Raw genomic sequence first — 21,692 nt, 5'->3', positions numbered from 1 at the left:
AAAAAAAAAAAAAAAAAAGTACATGTCCTATGCCCTCATCTGGGCCAGGGGTAGGCAAGCTGCCACCTGTTGACTAAATTTGGCCCTCCACCTGTTTTTGTTTGGTCCTAAGAGCTACATACAGATATTCCAGTTTTAAAATGGCTGGAAAATAATCAAAAGAAGATATTTAATGGGCTAAATATTATATAAAATTCAAATTTCAGTGTTTATCAACAAAGCTATTGGAACAGTATTTAAAACAGCCATGCCATTTCTTTCTGCATTGCCTAGGGCTGCTTTTGCATGGTGCTTGCAGAGCTGACAAAGTGAGTCAGAGACCTGATGGCCCACAGACCCTAAAATAGTCACGATCTGGCCCTTCACAGAAAATGTGAGCCAACCCCGGCTCAAGACAACATACATCTTGGGCTGGGGGCTTATTGTGCCTCTGCAGCCCTTCAGTGCCCAGGGTCAACAATGGCTGGCAGCATTCATGGCTTGGAGTTCTGCGCAGCACCCATGTCAGTGGGTGGCTGGGAGGAGTCAGCTGGGTGAGCCTGGAGTGGCCAGCATAAGGGGGCTGCTCTGAGAGGTGCTGACAAGGGCAAGTAGACACACTAGGAACATGCCAGTTGGAGCTCCTGGACTCTCCTTACAACCCAAGACCCCTGGGAGCCCCCAACCCCACTTCAGATCCCCAGCAGAACAGTCCCCAGCACGCACGTCCAAGAGTTCCAGGTCTTCCTCCACCTTGCCCTGGAGCGCTCCCACCATCTGGAATAAGAACTGGTTCACCAGGGTCTCTGCCTCCTCCTCAGTGAAGGCTTCCCAGTCCAGCAGCTGCTTCTGGGTGTGTGGGACAAGGCAGAGCCTGGATTAGGGCTGCGGTCCCCACAGGCATCAACCACATCCTATGGGCCTCAGCATTGCTCAAGTCAGACCTGGGCTCCAGGTAAAGGGCCCTGCACCCCATCAATTCTGTTCCCCTTAGGGTCTGGGGGGCTGGGCACAAGCTGGCTGGAGAGGCGTGCAGGAGCTCCCTGGGGGCTCCCCAAGTGGGGCCCTCAGCTCAAACATGCTTCACAACAGGTTAAGCTTTGTGGAGAGGAATGGGGGTTGCTTACAGTCTTACCAAGGAAGCAAAAGGGGATATTCTGACTCAATAGCTCCCCTACCCCAGATAATTGGTCACAGCCATGCTGGGGTTTGGGAGCAAGTTTACTGTCTCCCTCTGTTACGCAGTGGGCAGGGTGGAGAGGAAAGTGGGGCCAGGCCTATCTATGAAGGGGGTGCGTCACAATAACCCCAGGACGTGACCTCCATTCATAAACAATGCTGTGTATGACACAGAGTCAAGGGTGAAGTCTGCGGTGATCTGAGAGTGCACACACCATCTGACATGGGCTTCCTGGGGGAGGCGATGGGTTAAAACAGGAGAGATGGCAGGGATAGCTGGGAGGGGATCTGGGCAGAAGGAACAGCTTCAGAATGCCCAGAGCCCATGAGGAAGAAAAGCCTGGATGGAGGCTAAAGGGTGTGTGGGAGTGAGGTGGGGACATAGCTGGGGAGGGAAAGGCATTGGGGATGGGGGCAGGGAGGGCACTGCAGGTCCTGCCCAGGCGCTCCTCTTCTCGGGCCTGCAGGAAGGGTGCCCACCTTACAATTCTGCAGATGCATCAGGCACTCCTGCCACGTCTTCTCATACAGCAGGCGGATCCGCATCATGCAGTCCAGGTGGTAGGTGTCTCCAAGGGCAGAAAACAAAGCGTTATCAGTCCAGAAGGAAGAAGGGATGAGAAAGGGGAGTGTCCCCTTTGCAAAGGAGCAAAGTGCCTCCGCAGCAACACTTATTTAGGTGAAGATCAGTGGTCCCAATTCAGACCAGGGGCTGGCGTCCCCTTACAAAGTTCCTGACATCCCAAGATAAGGATCTCAAATGAAGAGCTTGTCTTTATCTGTTCTGAATCCATTCTGGCCCTGACTCTTGACTCAGTTTCAGGGCTGGTGAAATTCTTTTTGGGCAGCTGTACCAAGTTGTAAACCAGTAATGAGAGTGGAGATCAATGAGCATCTACTGATCCCATCTGTGGTTCATCCCTGAAAAAGTGAATGCACTAGCAGAATGCCCAGAAGCTTGCTTATTTATTTATTTTCTCTATTTCTCCTCCCTTCAGTTTCCCAGCTTATAATAAACTCAGTGTGACTCTGATGTCTAAGATAAGCAACTTTGGGTTAGTGCTGCTGGCAATTTCTAGAAACTGAAAGACCACACAGAGATTTTGTGGTGGCTGTTCTTTGTCCAGGGCTGGGGAGGAGGGCAGGGTGATGGCAGCTGGCTGTAGATTTAGGATACCTGGGAGGGTTGACAGATGCCAGAACTGATGAGAAGAAGCTGTCAATCCGCTTCCTCCTGTCCCCAGGGCTAGTTCCTAGGCCGAGGTGTCCACATCCTTCTGTGAGGCCACTGTGAAGGGCTCTCCTAGGTCCCCCTGCAACCCTCTGGGCCATATGCATCCTCTGACATCATCACCTTCAGCACAGAACCTTCCACTGGGTTACTACTGCCCTCAGGACAAAGCCCAGACTTTCCCATGCAGCCCATGTCACCAGCAGAGTCCAGCTGCTTTGCATCTTCTAGCTTCCCCTTCCTGTTTCCAAAGGCCCCCGCCTTGTCTTGGCTTGGGGGCCCCCGACACTGTATCCTTGCTTGGAATGCCTCCTCCCTCTTGGCCTGGCTGACTCTTACCTCCCTTGCAGTTCTCAACCAGCTGTGTCCCTGACGATGGCTCCCAGGGCTGGGGACCTGTCCATTCTCTGCTTGCTCTGACTTCTGCTCTGGACTGGAAGTGCCCAAAGGCAGAGCCAGCTACTGAATGCCAAGGCCCAGCACAATGCCTGTCCCTAGGAGGCACTAAATGAATGGCAGCCATTGCTACTATTTAGGGTCTCAGGGCTCACACAGAAACAGCCTTAGTATTATAAACCTGAGGGTCCTAGAAACAGTGGCGGGTACTACTAGCTGAAGTATCCAAGCTAAGTCCAGCTGTGACACTTCATTGGCTGTGTGACCTTGGGCAGGATACTTTACCTCTCTATGCCACTAACCCTTCTCTTGCTACAAGAGGATAATGATACTACTGACCTCACTAGGTTGCTGTGATCCTCTAAGGAGATGAAAAACTTATTACATATCTTCTAGAGCAAGTCGTGGCAAACCTTTTCTATATAAGGCTAGAGAGTAAATTGTTTTTGCTTTGTGGCCATACAGTCTCTGTTGTAGCTACAGATGTTCCCTGATTTACAATGGGGTTATGTCCCAATAAACCCACCATAAGTTGAAAATATCTTCAGTTGAAAATGCCTTTAATATGCCTAACCTACTGAACATCATAGCTTAGCCTAGTCTACCTTATATATGCTCAGAAAACATACATTTGTCTACAGTTTGGTGAAATCATCGGGCAACAGAGTCCACCTGTTTACCCTCATGACCACGGGGCTGACTGGGAGCTGGAGCTTGTCACCATTGCCCAGAGTTGCCAGGGAGTACTGCAGCACAGATCCAGGCACCATAGGCCAGGAAAAGAGCAAAATTCAAAATCTGAAGTATAGTTTTTGCTGAATGTGTATCACTTTCACACTACTGTAAAGTCGCAAAGTCCCATCGTAAGTCAGGGGCCATCTGCATTCACCTCTGCAGCCAGAGACAATATGTCAGCAGATGAGGCAGCTAGAGTCTAACAACTCTTAGCGACCAAACCAGCAGCCAGCATGGGCTGCGGCCTGACTGCTCTCCTTATAGAGCATTTTGAAATATCGCCATTTGTGATTGAGGACTCTGTGTAAGCAAGGCACTGGACTACCACTGGACATCCACTCCACAAGCAGGGACTATTACTCCTCTTGCCATCACTATTTACAGAGGAGGACACTGAGGCTACCAAAGGCTCTGATTTTCCCAAGGTCACACACTCCTCTGGGAGGAGCAGAGTTGGGCGTCAAGACCATGTGCTCCACCTCACCCTCTCGGGATATGTCCCTGAGCCTTTCTCAAAGAGGGCATCAGCGCCATCTCTCTGTCTGCATGCTTGGGTGAGGGGTCAGGGGTCAGAGGGTATGCCTCGTGTAGCTGCAGGCTGGGCAGTGAGGAGAGGAGGCCCTGGGAAGGGAGGAGGAGCCTTTTGAGCCCTCAGAGCTCACTCTTCCCTCCACACCCCCATCGTGATTGCTGCTCCACCCACTTGGCTGAGCTTCGACAAAGCACCTGCTTGAACAGAGTTCTGGAGAGATGCGGGTGGGAGTCCTGCAAAGGTCACTCACCTAGTTCCTTGTTCAGGGCATTGAGAGAAGAATGCCACTCAGTCAGCTGAGTTTGGTTGCAATTGGGGGGCAGGAGGTCACTGGGGAAGGAAGATATGGCAAGTCAGCCACACAGGAACAAAACATTTACTCACCAAAATGGATAGCATCTTCAAGGAACACAGCTCCAGAAAATCACGGATTTAAATACTGAAGAACAAAGGGAACTGCTGAGGATTTCCTGGTGCCAAAACATGGCCTGGCTGAAAGGTCTTTTAATTAACAACTTCTAAGTCATCAGTTTGCTACTTAGAATAGAAAACAAAACAGAATTTTTCCAGTGGAAAAAACAAACTGTTCATATCCCTTGACCAAGGAAGCCTACTTCTGGGAATTAATCTGAGATGGCATTATAAAATGCACAGAAACTTTATGAATTAACATGTTCACTTAACAATCCTGTTCATAAACTCACATGATGATTTAAAAACCTTCACATCAACAATAGAAAACTGTCTAAATAAGGTACAGCGAAATCTCTTCTGAAGTCATTAGAAATGATGTCATAAAAAAGAATGAGATCATGGCTTTGCAGCAACATGGATGGAGCTAGAGGCCATTATCCTACATTAACTAACACAGGAACAGAAAACCAGATGCCGCAGGTTCTCACATGTAAGTGGGAGCTAAACTTCGAATACATATGGGCATAAAGAAGAATACAAGCACCGGCACCGACTTGCGGGTGGAGGGTGGAAGGAGGGAGAAGGTGGAGACACTACCTACTTTGTATTATGCATATTACCTGGGTGACAGAATAATCCGTACACCAAAACCCCACAACATGCAATTCACCTGTATAACAAACCCGCACATGTACCCCTGAATCTAAAATAAAAGTTAAAAAAAGGACACCAAATTCTTTTCTAAATTTTATTTTTATCTTAAGTTCCAGGGTACTTGTGCAGGATATGCAGTTTGTTACATAGGCAAACATGCTATAGTGATTTGCTGCACCTGTTAACCAATCACCCAGATATTAAGCCCAGCATGCATTAGCTTTTCCTAATGCTCTCCTTCCCCCCATCTCACCCCCAACAGGCCCCAGTGTGTGTTGTTCCCTTCCCTGTGACCATGTGTTCTCATTGTTCAGCTCCCATTTATAAGTGAGGACATGTGGTGTTTGGTTTTCTGCTCCTGCTTTAGTTTGCTGAGGATAATGGCTTCCAGCTCCAACCATGACCCTGCAAAGGATATGATCTCATTTTTTTATGGCTGCACTGTATTTCATGGTGTATATGTACCACATTTTCTTTATGCAATTAGACACCTAATTAAAAAAAGTAGTGTGGTAGATTGAAAAATGGTCAGCTCCCTCCCATGGGGGAGGTGGAATCTATTTCTCCACCCCTGGAATCTGGGCATGGCTATGTAACTGGTCTTAGCCAATAGGACATTAGCAAACACAAGCTAGCAGAGGCTTGGGAAGGGCTGTGCGTGGGTTTGCCCTCTCCTACTTCAGTGACCTTCTGCCACCCACTGTATGTAGGATCTCAGGTTGGCCTCCTGGAAGCTAAGAAAGTATAAGGAGAGAGGACCCAACTGACCCAACAGAGTGAGGCCATCCTAGACCTTCCAGCCCTTGCCAAGCCAGCCCACAATGGGGGAACCATCCAGCTGACTTACAGAATTATGAGAGACTAGACATGATTGTTGTTTAAAGACACTAAATTTGGGGTGCTGTTGAATGGTGTGGAAGAGGTGTATTGCTTAGAGGGATCATATGATTTATTGTCTAAACGAGGACATTTTTGACAGTGAAAGAAGTCACTATGAATCATTATGCCAGAACAAGGCGTATAACCCAGTATGGTCTTGGGCAAACAGGGATTCAGGTAACCCTACTCATAACTGGACAGTAATGAGCAAAAGGTAAGTACAAGAGTATGCATAGCATAATCGCAACTCTAAGCATTACACTAAATACAATGTGGTCTCCTGGAACAGAAGAAGGACACGAGTGGAAAAACAGGTGAAATGCAGATGAAATCTGGTGTTTAGCTAATAGAAATGTATCAAAATGAATTTGTCACTTTTAATGAATGTCCAGTGGTACACAGGATGGTAACATTAAGGGAAACTGGGTGAAGAGTTAGGGCTAGGAATTCTGTGTGCTATCTTTGCAGCTTTTCTGGAAATTGAATATAACTCCAAAATACAAATTTTATTTTTGAAAAAAAAATATTTTACAATCATATGCACATATACTACCTGGGGCCAAGAAAACTCATGGGAATTCTCCCAGGTCTTAGGATATCTCCCTGTCAAGGTCTTGGGGAATCTTAGCTAGACTTTCCCCACTGCCATCACTACCACATGCTCCTAGCAGACCTTGCATTTGAGTAGCAAGGATCCCCACCAAGTTTCTAGAGTTTTGGGGGTTCCAGAGGAAGGGCCTGAAACTGTGGGCCAGGATGGGGTGTGGGATCCCCAAACTGCCTCTTGGGACAGCTCGTCAGGCTTGATTAGAAGGCTCCCCACTGCCTGAAAGGTCAGGGAGGAAGAGAGGACCATCTACACAGTGGGTTTTCTGGGTGCTATCAAGGCCTCAAGACCCAGCCTTCTCTACTGATGTTCACTGAATCTATGACCAAGGCTTTGCAACTTTATCTTTAGTCCTGTGGGCTCCAGCCTTGTGTTCACAGTACACACTTCTGGGTGCTAGAATTGGGTTCTGAACTCACCTCTCTACATATTTCTACTGCAAAGGAGCCGTGTGGTCCTGCCAACACCCTCCCTTCCTCCAGGTCAGGTCCAATGGCCTCCCCGCTCTCCATAGAGACACTGCCATTGCACAATGTCTCCAAGCTATGGCCAGAAATGTCTATGGATACATTTTTTCTCCTTGTGTTTGATCCCGTCTCTCTCTTCCATTTAGACAGGTGACTAGCCAGCCCACATTCACAGCCTGTGAGAGAGGGATGTGGCCAGGCAGCCCAGAAATTTTCCTGGCTTTCATTTTCAAGAGCCTAATTTCTTGGGAGAGCCTAGTGCGTTGGTGAGAAGGTGTTTGTGGCACTAGGCTGAGAGCCCTGGGGACCAGGTATTTCCCCAACCCTATACAAAGGGGTTGGGGAGAAACGCAAACAGAGCAGGACAGGCAGATACCTGGCAGTGGCAGCCTGGATTCTGCTTCCTGGTGGCACTATGGAAGCAACTGCAAGACCCAGGGCCCTGGAGGAAGACACTACCTAGGCGTGAAGACTCAGGGGCTTAGAGCAGCCTCCTTGAGGAGGTTCCTATGTCCACTTGTCTGGAGTTAGCAGGAGCCCAGTGGCATTAGGGTTAACTATCACTGAGAACCAAACATCCCAACAGCAGTCCTGGCATCGCATGAGATTCTAGAACTTCACCTCAAGGGATAGGATCCCTAGAAAGACCAAGTTCTCTCCAACTTAAAGAACAGGTGCTCAACGTTGGAAATAAGTTGAATTACAGAAAACAACACAAGGACTTTTCCTGTCATGACATGTGTATCCACCTTGTTAATTTTACAGCTCAATCCACATGTCCAAAATGTCAAACGCAAGGAGAAAAACTGGCCAGGCACAGTAGCACATGCCTGTAATCCCAGCACTTTGGGAGACCAAAGTAGGTGAACTGCCTGAGCTCAGGAGTTCAAGGCCACCCTGGCCAACATGATGAAACCCCATGTCTACTAAAAATTCAAATATTAGCCGGGCAAGATGGCTCATGTCTATAGTCCCAGCTATTCCAGAGGCTGAGATGGGAGGATCACTTGAGCCTGGAAGGCAGAGGTTATAGTGAGCCAAGAGCACACCACTGCACTCCAGCCTAGGTGACAGAGCAAGACCCTGTCTCAAAAAAAAAAAAAAAAAGTTACTGCCTATGGAAACAGGAGGTTCCTGCCTAGAGGCAGCCCCTCTAGCTCAATGTGGAGCCTTAATAGTTATCTATATCCTAGGAGAACTTAGGACCTCGGGTAGGGGAGATGAGAAGAATCTGTGTCCCAAGGTTCCAGGGAGCATTTCCCCAACACACAGTACCTCCACTTTGCAGTACCATGCAACCTCCATCCTGCTGCTGAGGATGGAGGCTACAAACTCCCTGGACAGTGGATTCCAGGATCTAGAACAATCAGTGGGTACAGCTTTCTTATGAAATCAGAGCTGGGTGGACCCACATCTGAGGAGAGCATCCACAGCCTCTGACAGGTGCCCCCAGCCTCCAGTGTCAGATGCCTCTGACCCACACCTCCAAACTGCAAAGCTCTTGGAGCCACTCTGCTCCCCAATGCCCTCCAAACCCCTCCACCTGGCCACAGGCCCTGCATGCTTTGCTCTGTGCCTCCTCCTCCCTCACCCCTGTTCATTGCTTCTTTCAAGCTGTTTGCCAGTTACAAGAAGCTTCTTTCTGCAGCAAATGGGCCATGCCCTTTCTTGTGAGTGGGGCTGGAATGCTCCAGAACATGGGCCCAGATGGCCAGCCCAGGACCAAAGAGCTGGGAGTTGGCCTGCCTAGTCTGAAGGATGGCTTAGGGACAGGGTACAGGCCACACCTGCCTCCCACACTGGACCCTCAAAAGCACCCCTCCTGGATGACCCCTCCCACCCATACCAGATGGTGCAGAGGTGCTTCAGCCGCCTTTGCTGCAGGATGTTCTGGGTCTTCAGCATGACCTCTAGCTCCTTCTTCACAGCCGGGGGAGTACGGATACTCTCATTGGCCATGAATTCACTGGGTGGCCAGACACGTTGGCACCATAAAAGGGGGAGGAGGAGCAGGGCGGGTGTGAGAGCGGGGAATAGAACCGTGGTGAGAACATTCAGAGTCCCAGCACCCCTTCCCTAGCACCACCCCAGCCCCTTCCTCCCCAGCCTCTGCTTCTCCTCCAGGACCCTAAAGAAAGGAGAGAGACAGGGAGAGTGGGAGAAACAAAGGAGGGAGAAGTGGAGGAAAGAACAGAGGGATCCTCAGGTCAGTGGAGCTCTGGCACCAACAGCATGAGACCAGCAGGCTCAGACGTGGTGGAGTCCTGACCGCCGCCTGCCTGTTCTGTTAACTTTGGTCAAGTCCTTCTACTCTGAGCCTCTGTTTCTTCTTCTGTAAAATGGAATGCATGATCATGCCTTTCTCATTGGCACTTGCAAGCACTCAGTAAAATGACGGAAGCAAGGCCCCTAGCACTGTGCTTGGCTCATGGGAAATGCCCAGTAAACGGCAGCTGTTGCCATCACTGCCGTTTGGCATTTATAACAGCGCCCCAGTTCCAAGCCCAGATACGTGCTTTCTATGCAGTATCTCGCTGGATGACTGAAGTTCCGTCACAGGTCCTTTAGGATGCCTGCTTTGTGTGGGAAGAGATAGACTTCGAATATTCAAGGGCTTGGTCAAGGTCACGTGAAAAGGCAAGGTGGAGCTAGGCCCTGGTACATTTTTCCTTCCTCCACAGCAAAAGTGCCACTTGGCAGAGGAGGCATGGGGAAAGGACCTGTCTTCACCCTCCCTCCCATGGGAGGGAGGAAACACTCTCCCCAAGGGTGGGAAGTGTTTGCCTGAAAGATGTCCATTCGTTCGGGCCCAGCGTCCACAGGTTTATGAGCGGTAATAAACAGTGGAAGTTATACAGATAATTAGATGAATGCTTTCCAGCTATTTGTAGGGAGATCAGAGAATGGTCATGAAACAAGGTTCATGAATAAAATATGAAACTGCATACAGTGTATGGATCCAGAAGAGCCTGGGAGAAAATATACCAAAATATTTGCTATGTTTCTCACTGTGAGAAGAGATTAGTGGTGATTTTTAATTTATTCTTTATACCTTTATCTATTTCTAACTTTAAAAAGGACACAGAGAGACAGCAGCATTTTTAGTTAATGCGAAAAGGGAGGGAGAATGCCACCCCGGACTTTGCCAGCCCCTGATGGGCTGGAGAAGGAGCTGTGTGTGGTGTGGGCAGCACTGACCTGAAATTTTGCAGCACAGCCTCCTTCTTGAGAGCCTTCCAGGTGTCCACCAGGCCTTGCCAGCGGTGGTGGCTGTCCAGCTCCTGTTGCAGGGTGGACTCCATCAGGTTGACAAACAGCTGGGTGATGGCCTTCCGGTTGCCCAGCAGGGCATAGTTCATGACCTGTGGTCACAGGTGGACAGGGCTCTAGACAGGGCAGGGTCTCTCTCAGGTCAGGGCAAGGCTCAGTTAAAGAGGGGCAGTGGGAGGCTGGAGGGAGTATGTGTAGGCTGAGGGCTGTGCGAGGGGTGGGTGCAGGGCCTGAGGGGGACTGAGGGGTCAGTGGGCACTCGAAGAAGCTGCCTGGAGCTGGGTAGCCACGGACAAGGTTCTTCCTTGAAGGCTTTACCACAGACTCTGACTGCATAAGCTTCAGCCCAGCTCCAAGGTCACTTTAGATGGTTTGTTAAAGAAGGTGAAAGGAGCTAGGCACTCAGTGAGCTCTAAGTGTTTACTCTTTTTTAAAAATTTCTTCCAAAAACAGAGTGCGTGTGCCATCAGATATGAGCCACATAAGGTTGTTAGGAGAACCGAGACCCAGTGGGAAAATAAGGCCAGAGCTAGAATATTCTTCAGCAGTCCTCCCAAGAGAACCTGGGCACCCTTGGCATGGGCGTGGGGATGATCCTTCATTGCATGGCAATGTTTTGCCCTTTAGTATCCTTGCCCCTGCTTAGATAAGAGTAACTTTCCCCATCCTCCCCAGCTCCAAATGCCTCCTCGAATTTCCCAAAGCCCTCTGGGGAGGTGGCAGTATGCTGGGGCAGTGACTGAGAACCCTGCCAAGCTCAGAGGCTAGAAATTCCAGTAATGCTTTTCAGTGGAGCCTGAGGCTTGATGTTAGCCGTACTTCCTAGCTGGGGGGCATTGGCAAGTATTTCCTCAACCTACAGATCCACAGCCCTAAGATGGGGTTAATGCTATTTATAACATAGGGATTTTGTGAAAATAAATGAGAAAAATGCAGGTAGAGCAGGTAGCAGATGCAAGTTGTAATAATGAGTAGAAACATAGGGAAGTGAAGCAGTGAAATGTACCCAGGACACAAGTCCTTGACTCCCCCAGTGGATAAAACACGTACAACTTAGGAGCCCTCCCTGATCTCAGAAGACAGCTACCACAGCTGAACTCTTTTTAATTATCCTCCCAACAAGTCCTGACAGGTATTACAGGCAGTCCTCAACTTACGATGGCTTGACACGATTTTTCAACTTTATCATGGGCTTATGGAGGTGTTAAAGGCATTTCTGACTGACAGTACTTTCTACTGATGATGAGTGTATTGGGAAGTGACCCTATCATAAGTGGAGGAACATCTATATCATCTTCATTTTATGGACACAGTAAGCTCCAGGGTCCGGGCTGAGCCACTTCAGAAGCTTCCACATCTGGGCAGTGGAGAAGGTCCGTGCTCACTCCTTGCCTGTGCTTTATCTGGGTCACCATGGCGTGCATGTGGGCTGGACCCATCTGTGATTCTGAACACTGTCCTCTTTTCAGCCTGCTGTGCTGCCAGGAGGCCCCTTATCCAGCAAGCTCAGCTCAGTGCACAAGACCAGAAAACGCACAAAAGCAAAATGTGCCTTTGGCCAGCCAAAAGAGGAGTCCTCTCTCACAGCAGAGGAGTTGGACTTTGCTCTGACTTTGGAGACATCATAAACAACCTTGAATTTTGTGTTTTCCACCCCAAGGAAAGAAGCAGGGGGAGGCTGGGGGCATGGACAGGGGAAAGCAGTGGGGACAGAGCCAAGAGGCAGGCTCAGCAACGGATACCGACCACTGGTAGGAAGACAGGCAAGAACAGGCAGAAAACTAGGCATAGCAGGCAGGGCAGGTCACTCATGAAGGTGGAAACTCTGAGACAACGGTAGCCCCAAGATGATGACTCCATAGTGTGGCGCCTATTGCACTGCACACAGTAGCTGAGACATGGCCTAGTAGGTGCTCAGTAATGTCACCAGCACTCCAGATAATAGCACTATATTAGGTATGTCTGGTTGAAGATGGCAAGGAAATATGAAATGCACTTTAGAAAGATCTCTACTGAAAATGCTTACAATAGCAAGGACTCTGCTTCTCTACCTAAGAGGCCCACCTGAGCCCCTTAGAAATGTAATAGATGAGAAGCCCACTTTTCCTGAGACACCAGACACCAGGCTCGGGGTGCCCTGGGTTTCCCGGGTTCCTGGTCCTGCTCCTTCCCCCATGGGCTGATCCCTGCACAAGAAAACCACTCACCATGGCTTCTTTATTTATCAGCCTGTACACATCGGGCCGCATGAGGTAGGAAGTTTTCTCTATGATTTCTGCATATTTCTTCAACACGCTTTTTAGCTGGAAATGACAAGGCATCAAACTTAGTGGTTCATTTCCGGGAGAATTAAAAGGAAACAGAAGGATGCCTAATAAACCTGGCAAGTAAAAATCACCATGGAGCCCATCTGCAGCCAACTCACTTTATTGGCTCGGGAGAACTCCAGCGAGTGCAGAGCCTCATCCACCTCCTTAATTTCCTGCTTCTGGAGCAGGAACATCCTGGCCACCTTATCCTGCAGCTCCAGCAGGGCCTATGCAGAGAAGTTTGGGTCTGGCTAGGAGCCGGTGGGAGGGAGGGAAGAAGCAGGACCCGGGTGGGGCAGGCCCAGCCACAAAGAGACCCCTACTTGGATGGTGTAGTCCTCAAGGTTGGTGTCGTTTTCCACCTTTAGGAAGAGACGATTAATATCTTCGTCAGATTCGGTCAGCTTCGTCAAAAAAAGTCCCCCTGTGTCCACGATAAGAGGTTCCATTTCCTGCAACAGGCCAGGGGGATGATGGCCATGGCATCAGCACCCTGGGGAAGGAGGGACCCCTCCCTGTCATGGGGGAAGTGCCAGGCATGGCTCCATCTCAAAAATCATGATCACTGTCTACACCTAAGGAGTTAAGGCTCACTAGTCAGCTTTCAGCCACACCACACGCTCTGTGCTGAGCCCTTCCTCTTGGCTCATTTGACCCTCATCTCACTCTTTGAATTGGCTGCTGACATTGGGCCTAGCCTACGGTTGATGCTCAACAAATATTCATTAAAGAAATGGCCAAATGAAAGAATGGCCAAGTTTACTTCAGATGAGGAAACTGGGGCTCAGGTAGATGGCTTAACCAAAGCCACAGAGCTCAAGGGTGAAAGCAGACCTGGCACCTAGCTGGGACGTATGAAGAAACATGGCTGGGAGCCTGTAGTTGGTGCTTCGGGCACAGAGCCAGCTCCAGGAATCCAGGGCAGGGCAACAAAGGTCAGAGAAGACTCAGGGAGAAGGGGACAAAGGGAAATCCAGGGCTCGGGGCAATCCAGAAGGACAAAGACTGGTCTTGTTTAGGGAACGCTCCAGACACCAATGTGTCTACAGATGAGGTCTCTGGAGAGGAAAGAGAGCTGAATGCAGGGCAGTGCTGGGCTGTCACGAGGGATGTGTCATTCTGCTCTTCATCAGCAGGACCGAGCAGGGAGGCCGACGGCTAGGCTTTGGTATCAGACCTGGGCGTGGAGGGCAGTTCTGACTTGGGCCCTTATGTACCATGTTGGGTGAGACTCTCCAGGCCCCAATGCAAAATACGGTAATAATGGCACATGACTCGTAGGGCTTTTCCAAGAACTGCGGGGAGCTCTGCTCACAAACACTCACATGGTCAGGCATGGCCCCTAGGGCTCCATCTGTCTACGGCTCTCTGAGCCACTGAGGTCCCCTCAGCTGGCAGGCGGAAGGGAGGCTGGGAGCAATGACACATCCGCCTTCGGAATGTTACAGGAAGGGAAGATGAGGGAGAGGGAGGATTCTCACCCTTCCGACCTGCGCGATCTCCTCCTGAAAGCTGGCCAGAGCGCTTTCGTAGCTCCTCCTCTTGTGTTCTTCTCGTCCTTGAAGGGTGCTGGTGCTTATCTTCTCAGGAACTGTGGAGCAACAACAGAGGTGATGAGGCTGCCCTCAGAGCTCTCGGGAAAAGGCAGCACAGGCAGACAGCCCTGCACACCAAGGCCTGGCTCAGAAGGGGGACCCCAGAGCCAGGCCAGGGTGGCAGAGGCCTAAGGAAAAAGAAAAAAGATGATGGTGAGCCATGAGTGCTAGAGGGACTGAGGCCTCAGATACAGTTAAAAGCTGAAAAAGCTCCAGATTAGTGTGCATAGAATGTCTTTTAAAAAATTTCTATGGAAGCAAATACATATAGAAGTGGTAATTGCCAGCACTTCCATAGCACTTCCTGTGTAGTAGGTATTGTTCAAACTCAGCTAGTCTTCATGCTGAGGCCAAGAGGCGGCTTCCATCCCTAGCCTCATTTTACAAGTGACTGGGCAGGGATCTGGGCACTTTCTTCCAGGACAATGCTCTCACCGAATGTTCTGCTGTCCCCTTTATCCATGTGGGATGCTGGATGCCACGTGGGTTAATGAGGGTGGGTTGGGTAGGGGCTGATGACTCTCTTTGGAGAGAAGAGGTGTCATGGTGAAGGGGAAGGTTTTACTTTTTCTCTCCTTTCTTTGTTTTTCTACAGTGAGCATGTATTACTTTTTTAACCATAAAGAAAAAAGGCTTCTATATTAGGATAAAGTCAAGCTAGGACAATGCAGTAGCAAGGAAGAAAATGCAGATGAGAAATACTGCTGGGAACCTGCAAGAAAGCCAGTGGCATCCTTTAGCCACCCGTTTTTCATCAGTAACTGCCCTCCCTGCAGACAGCCCCTGTCCTCCCCCAGCTCCCTGCACAGGGGCGGACTCTCGGGTGAGATGCTTAGGGAGAATGCACTCCAGGTGGCTGGGCTGAGGAACACAGTGGGAGCCTCAGGGCCCTCCTCAGAGGAGTAGCCAGGAGACCTCCCCACCTCCCACCCAGGGCTCTCCCTGGCCCAGGATGGGCTTGCCTCAGGGGTGAATGGAGGCTCACCCATAGTGTCCATGAGACCCCGCACTTCTCGGGCAGCGATGGTGCTCTCACTTTCCCGGGCTTTTTCCCTCTTGGTTCTTTCCTTTTCCCTGAGACACAAGCAGAGATGAGTGAAGTCCCAGCTCCTGATTCATGGCAGCTCTGGCACATGAGGGCACCAGGAGGTAGTTCTCTAGAGGGACTGTGGGCAGCAGCAATGGGCTAGGCACATCCCAATTCCAGAGAGCCCTGAGGCAGTGCCCAGGCTCCCAACAAAAACTGCCTGAGGTCCCCTGCCAGCAGACACCGTGGATGCCTAGGTGAGAGGTCAGGTCCCTGTCTTCAGGGAGCTTGCTCTGGCTCTGGTGGTAAGCCAAGTCTGGATGATGAGCCTAAGCCACTTGCCACCTGGGGAAACTGAGGATCAGAGGGGTACGAGCAGCCCAGTGAAGCCAGATCATGCTAGCTCTTGGCATGTATGTTCATTTGCTCCTTCAGTAATCCATCCTATGAGGTACTTGGGGTAACCCCATTTTCCAGAAAGGGGGAAGGGGCTTAGAGGAACCCCAGAGTGCAGCAGAGCAGAGACTGCAAGATCAATCCTTGTGACAACAAGGCCCATGGAATTTGGGTGAGGGAGGAGAGAGCTGGGGTCCCAGGAGGAACTATTTCAACAGGGAGGACCAGCGGGTGGATGTGACGTCAGCTTTGGAATTGACATCTATCAATGCCCTGTCCTTGGGGCAAGCACCACAGAAATCCCGCAGCTCTCAGTTACTGCTGCTATTCCTTGGGCCCCCCACACGTCCAGTACTTTCCAGCTAACTTCTCATTTAGTCTTCAGTGTAGACCTAGCAGGGAGGAAGCTACTGGGCCTGGGCTGCAGCAGATGGGGCCCAAGCCTGTCTTCTAGAGACAGGTCTTTCAGGCCTTGTCATTCTAAATGCCCCTGGACCAAGGCAGCCCTATAGGAGTGGACATGATGACACCTGCTGTCAACTCTGGCTTCTTGGTCACTTGCCCCAGGGACTCGGGGCTTGGTTTATACCGGTAGTGATTTACTCCCTGGCCCGGGCTGGTCTTCACTCACCCAGGGGTCTGCGCACATAGGTAGACTGGCCTTGGCTGAGTGAATCTTCAAGTACCTGCACTCTTTGCTTTGATGGCTGAGGAAGACAGGGTGCCCTGGCTCTGCCACTCATGTGTTCAGCCCAGTCTTGCCTCTGCTTAGCCCTGCAAAGTGTCTAGGGGGAGTTGGCCCCGATGGATGGTTCCTCTAGATTCCCACCTGGGGCATCAGGCTGCCTGTAACCCTGGACCCCCATTTGGGGGGCATCAGGCAGGGTGAGATGGGCTAGAGAACGCTGACCTCAAGTCTGAGCTTGAGTGGGCCAGTGGATTTTTCCATCTGTCAGGAGTTAAGGGCATGAGGGTCAGAAGCTTTGGGGGTGGTTTCCCTGGGAAAATTCCAAGGCCAGGTCAGGGCAGAGAACTGTACTCAGCAATGGGTCTGTCTCTGTCCCAAAGAGGGTGAAAGGAACAACCAAGACAGGCAGAGGAGGCCTGCTTTCTGTCTCAGAGTCCCAGGCCCAGCAAGGGCTTATGGCTTGTGTAGAACTCAAAGTGCCTAAGGGAAGTTCTGCTCCTGCTCTATTCTCTCAAGAACCCTGGGAAGAAGATCTTTTTCTTCCTTTTCCCCATAGCTGAGAGTCAGAGCTCAGCAATCTAAAATGGCATGCTTAGGAACTTCTGAACTTGGAAGTTCACCAGAAACTCCTGATCTCCAAACCTGACCCCACCTGCTCTCATCTCAGGGAGCTTCATTTCCACTGTTTGCCCAGCACTCAGGGAAGAGACCAAGGGCTCTCAGGAGCCCTCTCCTCCCCTCCAATTCATCACTAGGTCTCATGAGTTTTGCCTCCAAGAGACACACAAGGCCTACCCCTACTTTCCCTGTCACAGCCACCTGCAAGGTTACAAGGACAACTGCAGTGTCTTGTGCCCTGGCCTTCTGCCTCTCCCTGAAGCCCCCTACATTCTGCACAGAGCTGCCTGAGGGACTTCAAAACTGCAAATCAGCTGCTCACGGCGGTAAAATTCAAAATACTGACCGTGGCCTGAAAGGCTGCTCCCAGCCTCATCTCCTGCCCTCTCTCAGGGTCCCTCACCTTCAGCCTTCTGGAGTGAATCAAGACCACCTTTCTCAGAGCCTTGTCCCCATACTGCACCCTCTGGTTTCAGCCAAGGCCCTTCCTCAGAGAATACTATTGGGAACAGTCCCTTACAGTCCTGACCCCTGTCCCATAGCCCCTGTCCCCTTAGTCAGAGCCTTTCTGCCATTTGGGGGATGCGCTTATTTATTTACTTTTGAGGTCTCAAGTTTCTTAGGGGCAGGATCCCCATACCCAGTGCCTGGCCCTAGGCACTTAATCAATAATGATTGTGGGAGTGGGGGAACGGGGCGAGAGAAGCAAACCATCCTGCAAAGTAGGTATTAACCTCCCTGCTTTAGGGATGGTACTAGAGACTTTCTTCCTACAGGCTACTCATCTTGTGCCGGCTCTTTTTGAGTTTTTGAAGGCTCAGGGTACCCTAGTGCATGAGGGCAAGGCATGGACAGCAGAACCTACCTGTAGAGAACAGGGTTTTCCATATTCCAGTCATTGGGGAGGCCATGCATCCACCTCTGCTGTCGGGGAGACATCACCTCCCCTTCAGGAGCCTCCACCTTCCTCATCATGGGCATCCTGCCACTCTTCAGGGTCACAGCATGCTCTGCAGCCCGCTTCCTGGTGGCTGCCAGGGAGTGGACCAGCTGCACCTGAATCCAGGGAAGACCAGGGATGGGGAAGTGGTCAGAGCTGCTGACTCCCAGCACTCTCAGGCTGATGGTGGCTGTCTAGAAAGACATCTGGAGGGCTTCCCCCGGGAAGGCACTTTTGAGGAAGGCCTTCAACCCCAGGGCCCTCCCCACAGGAGAGCGCTCCTCCCTGTCACAGTCACTCCACCACTTCAACGAAGGCCTGTTTTTAAGAAACTTAAACAAAGATTGAGATGAACATCTCAGCCTTTTTTATAATCACAAGAAATTGGAAAAACAGAACTGACTAATAGTAGGGATTGGCTGAGTAAACATGGCATGTCCCTTTGATGGAACGTTAGGCATTTATTAAAGATGAGACATGTGAAGACTTTTTTATGACCTGAGGAAATGCTTAGGAGATGATATATGGTTAAACATATCACTTAAAAGCATATATTAAAAATTATAACCAAAATTATACAGTATGATCTCAAAATTTAAAATGCATAGAAAAAGGCCCTGGATGAAGGGTGCCAAGAGTTAAGAATGGGCTTACAGCCGGGCGCGGTGGCTCACGCCTATAATCCCAGCACTTTGGGAGGCTGAGGCGGGTGGATCACGAGGTCAAGAGATCGAGACCATCCTGGTCAACATGGTGAAACCCCGTCTCTACTAAAAATACAAAACATTAGCTGGGCATGGTGGCACGTGCCTGTAATCCCAGCTACTCAGGAGGCTGAGGCAGGAGAATTGCCTGAACCCAGGAGGCGGAGGTTGCGGTGAGCCGAGATCGTGCCATTGCACTCCAGCCTGGGTAACAAGAGCAAAACCCAAAAAAAAAAAAAAAAAAAAAAAAAAAAAAAAAAAAAAAAAAAAAAAAAAAAAAAAAAAAAAAAAGAATGGGCTTACAGACAGCAGGATCGTGTGAGTGATGTAATTGGTTTTTGGTCTCTTTATACTTATATAATTTGCAGAGGTTCTACAGAAAATTATTTAGGGCTCAAATGAGGAATGCAAATCCCTTTTAAATAAGCAGTACAGAACTTCAAAGGAAGGATTCGGGTCTGTGTGTTTCTTTTAAGATCTTGTTTTGTCTATACAGTGCTTTAGAGAGGACAAGGCAGTTTTAACAACCTGCACTGTTGTCAAGAGGGCTTTATTTTAATATAGTTATGGGAGTCCTAGATCAATGAGCAGGCAGCCACTCAGCATGGTGAAATACATGGGTACCCATGGGCGTGGAAAAGGATCTGTGAGATACTGTTACGGAGAAAAAGCAGATTTCAAAATACTAATCCAGAATAAAACCTATTTTTTACATACAAAAATTAGACATGCTTTTACGCATGGGAAAAAGACAGAGGTCACCCAGTGGTTCCATCCGGGCTATTTCTGAGTAATTTACATTTAAAATTATAATTTAGGTTTTCGAATTTTCAAGAAATGACATTCTAATTTTGTATTGGTACAATTTAAGAACCAGTAAGAATTATTTTAAAAATCAAAGTAATCTCAAAGCCCTTGTTTTATTCAGTTTCCAGTAGGGAAGTCCTTGGAGGGAGGGAGGGAGGTTTGGGAGAAAGCAAGGGAAAGGGGATGGAGTCAGGAGAACAGAGGGCGGGCCCTACCTCTGCCTGGAAGATCTGCTGGTAGGCTTTCCCATTCGGAACCTGGGTCACCTTCCCCACTGACGACATCTTGGCTGATGACTGGATGTCCTTGCTGGGAAGCCGTCGTCCAGGAAACACGTCTGGCGTCTCAACTCCAACTTCTGAGGCTGGGAAACCGCCTGACCCTAGCTCAGGTTCAGGTCCAGGCGGGACGACGTCTGGCCTCGAGGGGGCACCCCAGGGCAGGACTCCCGGGGAGGGACCCTCTGCGGGGGGGTTGAGGGGGCGGGGCCCGTAACTCAGGGTTTTAACTTTTAACAAAACAATGAAAGTAACCTCAGATGAGCCCCGAACTCGAGGAGGAGTCCGGTTCTCCCCGCCGTGCAGGGCGCAAATCCGAAGGGACTTTGGGAACGTGAATAATACAGGATTATTGTTTGTGCCTCACTCTGCCATGCTCTTCCGGGACAAGTCAACAGCGCTCAAGGTGTCAGTTAGGCCTGGAACCCCAGCGCAGCACTGAACTTGCATCCGTGACCCTAACCCACCCTCCATGGGACACTGGGAGGGCGAATAGGAGGGAGAATGGCCTGATTCACGCTAACTAGGCGCCTATTGGGTGCTGAGAAGACTCAGTCAGCCTCTCCCATCCTCCTCCTTAGCTCCCCGGGTAGACTAAGCAGCCCCTGGACGTCCCCCTGAGCCCGGCAGATTGGAGGGAGGTCTTGCGCCTTGCTTGGCCGCGTCCCCGCCTGTAGAAAGCACCTCTCCAGGCAGCCAGGGCCGATCCAGCAACTGCAGCTGGACGCCCATGGTCTCCAAAGCAACGCGGAGGGGAGGGACTGTGCCGGCCCCGCCCATGCTATTCTTCCCAGGGAAGGGAGGTTGCCCTTAGCAATGGGAGCGCCCCATACAGAGTAGTGAAACTCAACTACTTCCTTCAATGCCGGTTTCTCCTCTCTACAAGGACTCCAACTCCAGGGCTGCCAGGAGCGGCACAATTAAATGTTCTGAAAGGTGGTAGGATATATGAGATGTAGCATTGAGCCATCATGATCCACAAAGTCCATCCTATCTTATTTGCCTTGGCTAAAACCAATCTCTGCTGGGAGACAGCACCCGGTAATGTTTGCCTGTAAGAAAGAAGCTGAAAGACTCTGGAAGAGACTATCTCTTTCTCAGTTTAAAAGAGGTTGAGAGCTCAGAATTCAGGATCAAGGCTTGCCTGGCCAGAGATGAAAATGCTTGTAGTTGGCACTAGACATGGCCTAGGGTTTCCCATATATATGAGACACCAGCGCCTTCTCAGAGAATCCCTCCCTTTGGCAGTGATATGTTACAATTGCTACTAAATGCTCCCTTTGCCAATTTTCTAGAATCAGTGATTGTTCTGTCCAGACTAGAATCAGAAATTAAGAAATGGTGAGTATAAAACCCTTTCATTCTCATTCTTTGGTCCTGGTATTATTAACAAGGGGAAGTACTATAACAATTATTAGATTCATTTTATCTGGAAAAAGAAAATGACCACCATAAGAGCAAATATTTAAAGAGAAGATTTAATACCTACAATAACAATAAGAGGGGTACCTTAATTTACCCATTTTTAAGATTAAGAAACTGAAGTTCAGAGTCAGTAACTTGGCCAAGATCTTCAAGACAGGAAGATCTAGGATATGAATCTAGACCCTGTAATTCGAGTCTTGAACCATCTGACCTGTGACTAACCAGAAAAAAAGTTATTTAACCAACTGATTGGATGTGCATATTGAAGCATAGCAAACATATCTAAAAGTATGAAAATCATTTATATAGCTCAATGAATTATCTGAAAGAAATGTGCCCAGTACCCAGTACCCAGTACCCATAAGAAATAAAGCATTACTAACTCTCTAGAAGCCCCTTTTGTGTACCTGTCCCAAGTCATTGCCCTCTCTCCCCCCAGGAGAACAAATATTCTAACTTCTGAATTAGTTTTGCTTCTTTAAAATTTTTATTTAAATGGAACCATACAGAATGGACTCTTTTGGGCTTATTTCATTATGTTTGTAAGTTTTATACTTTTTTT

General features: G+C 49.6%; 1 protein-coding gene across 12 annotated transcripts in view; it reads right to left on the bottom strand.

Moving 5' to 3' along the window:
* Nucleotides 1-21,186, bottom strand: part of CCDC180 (coiled-coil domain containing 180) — a 64,203-nt gene extending 43,017 nt beyond the window's left edge. For 3 of the 12 annotated variants that reach the window (XM_037743717.1, XM_037743719.1, XM_037743721.1), the window contains exons 1-13: nt 19,961-21,174; nt 19,643-19,803; nt 17,842-18,032; nt 15,233-15,321; nt 14,134-14,243; nt 12,976-13,104; nt 12,769-12,879; nt 12,551-12,646; nt 10,272-10,435; nt 8,920-9,039; nt 4,303-4,382; nt 1,639-1,727; nt 706-828 (exon numbers count right to left, since the gene is read on the bottom strand). In XM_037743717.1, the coding sequence (XP_037599645.1) occupies nt 706-828; nt 1,639-1,727; nt 4,303-4,382; nt 8,920-9,039; nt 10,272-10,435; nt 12,551-12,646; nt 12,769-12,879; nt 12,976-13,104; nt 14,134-14,243; nt 15,233-15,321; nt 17,842-18,032; nt 19,643-19,711 (1,371 nt within the window). In that variant the 5' untranslated portion in view covers nt 19,712-19,803; nt 19,961-21,174. Of the gene's footprint in view, nt 1-705; nt 829-1,638; nt 1,728-4,302; nt 4,383-8,919; nt 9,040-10,271; nt 10,436-12,550; nt 12,647-12,768; nt 12,880-12,975; nt 13,105-14,133; nt 14,244-15,232; nt 15,322-17,841; nt 18,033-19,642; nt 19,804-19,960 lie in introns of all 12 variants that reach the window. The other 9 variants (XR_005202538.1, XR_005202537.1, XR_005202539.1 and 6 more) reach the window with 8 other exon arrangements.
* Between the last annotated feature and the right edge of the window lie 506 nt (nt 21,187-21,692).

The sequence above is a fragment of the Cebus imitator genome, unplaced genomic scaffold (assembly GCF_001604975.1).
Source record: "Cebus imitator isolate Cc_AM_T3 unplaced genomic scaffold, Cebus_imitator-1.0 Scaffold149, whole genome shotgun sequence".
Classification (NCBI taxonomy): Eukaryota; Metazoa; Chordata; class Mammalia; order Primates; family Cebidae; genus Cebus; species Cebus imitator.
Note: the sequence above shows the minus strand (reverse complement) of the source record. Positions and strands in the feature narration are given on the sequence as shown.